A 3,040-nucleotide genomic window follows, 5' to 3' on the forward strand; every position below is an offset into this window, starting at 1 on the left:
GTCAACTTCAAAAATAAATACAAGGAGGAACCAGCAGTTAGCGTAATGGCTATGTCGCTGGACTCCCACGTAGTCGACCGCGGTTCGTGTCCCGGACCCGGTGGCTTAAAACTCACGCTGGGCGCGTGTGCGTGCATGCCCAAGATCCCGAGAGGAGAATGGAGGAGAAGGGATTGCGGCGTGACCATCCCCCCTGGAGGGTGATTTCTCGCTTTCTGTCTCTGTGTCTCTCTCTGTCTGGCGAGCGCACGTGCCCTACAGTGAAAATCTCTCAAAAAAAAAAAAAAAATACAAGGAATAAAATGAAATAATTCTTTAAAAAACGAAAACAAACCCACACGCCCTGTGTCGAGGAGGTACAGCATAACAAACGCCTGGATGGCAATACCGAACGCAGACACCGAAATCTCAAACGATTTCACCGATGCATACGGCACTATTCGCACTCAGGCCCACAGGTGTTCACAAGGCATTCCTTCACTCCTGGGCTGATGAAAATCCAAGTGAAATAAAAAAACAAACACGATAAAAATATAGGCATGAATTATTGCTTTATTGGTTTCTGGTTTCTTAATGCAAAGGTAACGTATTTGCTTAATGGTCATATGATGTCCAAAGTTCAGCATTATTTAATACTCCAACAGGAAAATAGGATGTGGAAAGAGGCTCTCAAGTGATAACTCCTCTACATTCTAGCTGGTGGAACCGGTCAGGAACAAGGCTACTGGACTTACATCTTGGTTTGCGGTGAAAACCACTCTCCTCCAACCCAGGGAGCAGGAAGGAGTCCCAAATTCAACCAATCCGTTTAGGCACTGGGGGTGTATGCTGGTCTCCCTTTGGAACAATGGGGAGATTCTTAAAGACTCCAGGTATGGGGAGCCTCCTTGCACCCGAGGCGTTAAAGACTCTCACTGAGAGTCTAAACGAACTCCTGTGGCATAGAAGGGGTGGTCGCTGTTTTACTGGACATGATTCTGCTGTCAAAGAAGCAACCTGTGGCTTCACAGCGCTTTTCTAGGAAAGCATTCCATTATGGGGCCAGCAGGTGGTATGGCGGTTAAGGCATTGGACTTCCACATGGCCGACTGCAGTTCGAATCCTAGACCTGGTAACTTGAAAATCATGCCGGGCGCATGTGGATGTATGTCCAACGTCCTAGGAGAATGGAGAAGTGATTGTGGTGTGGCCACCCCTCCACACCCCCCTGGGGGGATTTCTCACTTTCCCTCTCACTGTCTGTCTCTCTCCGGTAAGTGCACACACCCTACGGCAAAAACCAAAGCAACCCATTCTAAGAGTGCAAGGGAGAGCCCTGATGCAGTGCACAGCTGAAGCCAGGGCCAAGTATGAGCATGGTTTTGCTTGTTAAAGGCACAGAGCCCTCAGCACCCCGAGAAGGGGAGTCCCTGTGTTGCAGGTTACACCAAAAACGCACATCCTGCCTCTGAAAGTCAGGGCTGTCAGCTGCTGTCTGTGTCTCTTTTTCAGGGGCACCCCTGAAAATTCGGATATGCCCTGATCCTTCCATGAGGAATCAGCTTTCTGAGGAGAAGAGACCCAGGGGACCCACGGCTGCATCGCTTCGTACAACAGGCCAAAGTAAACACACAACTCAATGGTGTGGATGCGGGACTTTCACAGAGAAGGAAATAGCTCAGACCTCCACAACAGGTGGAGTCTGCAAAGAGGGCAACGTGGTCACAAAACATTTATCCCCTGCGACATGAGTCAATTGTATGTAAAGGGTAAGCAAAAATGTATGGAAACACTCTTTAGAAAAGAAAAAAAAAAAACCCAAACGACCTTAAATACCAAGGAGATATAGTGATCAAATTCGCTTAGTCCTGGTTAAGATGCCCAATGTCGACAAATCCCTTCCGATCCTTCCCGATAGTCAACATAGCGTCTGTAGCAGGAAAGGACAGTGGTCCTCGGCACTTCGCCAGTGACACGGAGCGAGCCGTCACACGGACCCTCTCTGACCCACACCTGGCCTGAGCGGCCACCCTGAGCTGTTCCAGCTTCCACCTCCGATGAATACCCTTCGCAAACACAGTGATACCGAGAAAAACATACAGGTGTATTTATTTAGTCCATGCCATCTAGAGCTACCGAGCACAGTAATCGGGACTGGAAAGAGGACGACTTAGAACCTAACACGACCACACACGCAGCGGCCGTGTGCCCCTGAACTGCAGGTCTGAGTTCAAGAACGTGCATGCCGACGAGCCCGTCTCCTCCCTGAGAAGCACGCGTCACGCTTCCTCCTCTCCTTTCATCATCTCCTGTCTCCCTCAGTTAAGGCCTGGACAGTGTCGGGATAGGGTCGCATCTCTCCTGCGAGCCATCAGTCGCCTGCGGGCTGCGGCTGCACACAGCCGGGCTGCAGCCTGCTCGGTCCTGCAGCCTGCCCGCGCAGCTCCTCGGCCTCCTGCAGCAGGGCGGAGCGCTCCAGCTCTAAGGCAAGGACCGCCTGCTTCAGCTTGCTCTCGCTGGTCAGGAGCTTCTCCACCGTGGCCTCGAGGCTCTGGATCTTACTGTTTGCCACCTGGAGCACAGAAGAAGAAATGAGGATGTAAGTGCCCACGATGACACGGGAGCGATTTACCGTGCAGTCTGCCATCCGGCCTGGGAGCGCTTTGGTAGAAACGAGTCTGTGGTTTTACCACCAGTTCTGGACAGCTATGACTACTTTGGAGGTCAGAGGCTGCGGTGGTGGCATTGCAACGGAGGGAACCCAAGTCTCCAGTCACCTGCCACAGGAAGCGTCAGGGAGAAGAGGCGGTGATGGGGGCACGATGGCGTCAGCTGTGCCCAGCTGCTGGGATGCGGGGCTTCCCTTGCAACCACAGCACAGCCGGGCCTGTCCGACTAACCCGTGTGTCTATGTGCACACGCCAATTTCACACCGACTGCCAAAATGATTTCTGCATGAAAGCCGGAGGAGTAACAGCGCTCTGATCGAAAGTCCTTTCTTTTTTTTTTTTGGAGAGATTTTTTTTTTTTTTTTTTTTTTTTAAGGGGGCGGGGGCCCCCC

General features: G+C 51.6%; 1 protein-coding gene across 7 annotated transcripts in view; it reads right to left on the reverse strand.

Moving 5' to 3' along the window:
- Nucleotides 1-1,937: 1,937 nt before the first annotated feature.
- The window catches only part of TBC1D1 (TBC1 domain family member 1), a 223,354-nt gene continuing 222,251 nt past the window's right edge, over nt 1,938-3,040 (reverse strand). For 5 of the 7 annotated variants that reach the window (XM_006169248.3, XM_006169252.3, XM_006169247.3 and 2 more), the window contains one exon: nt 1,938-2,551. In XM_006169248.3, coding sequence (XP_006169310.1) covers nt 2,351-2,551 — 201 coding nt within the window. In that variant the 3' untranslated portion in view covers nt 1,938-2,350. The remainder of the gene's footprint in view (nt 2,552-3,040) is intronic. The other 2 variants (XM_027768578.1, XM_027768579.1) reach the window with 1 other exon arrangement.

This window comes from Tupaia chinensis, unplaced genomic scaffold, assembly GCF_000334495.1.
Source record: "Tupaia chinensis unplaced genomic scaffold, TupChi_1.0 Scaffold146907_1, whole genome shotgun sequence".
NCBI lineage: Eukaryota > Metazoa > Chordata > Mammalia > Scandentia > Tupaiidae > Tupaia > Tupaia belangeri.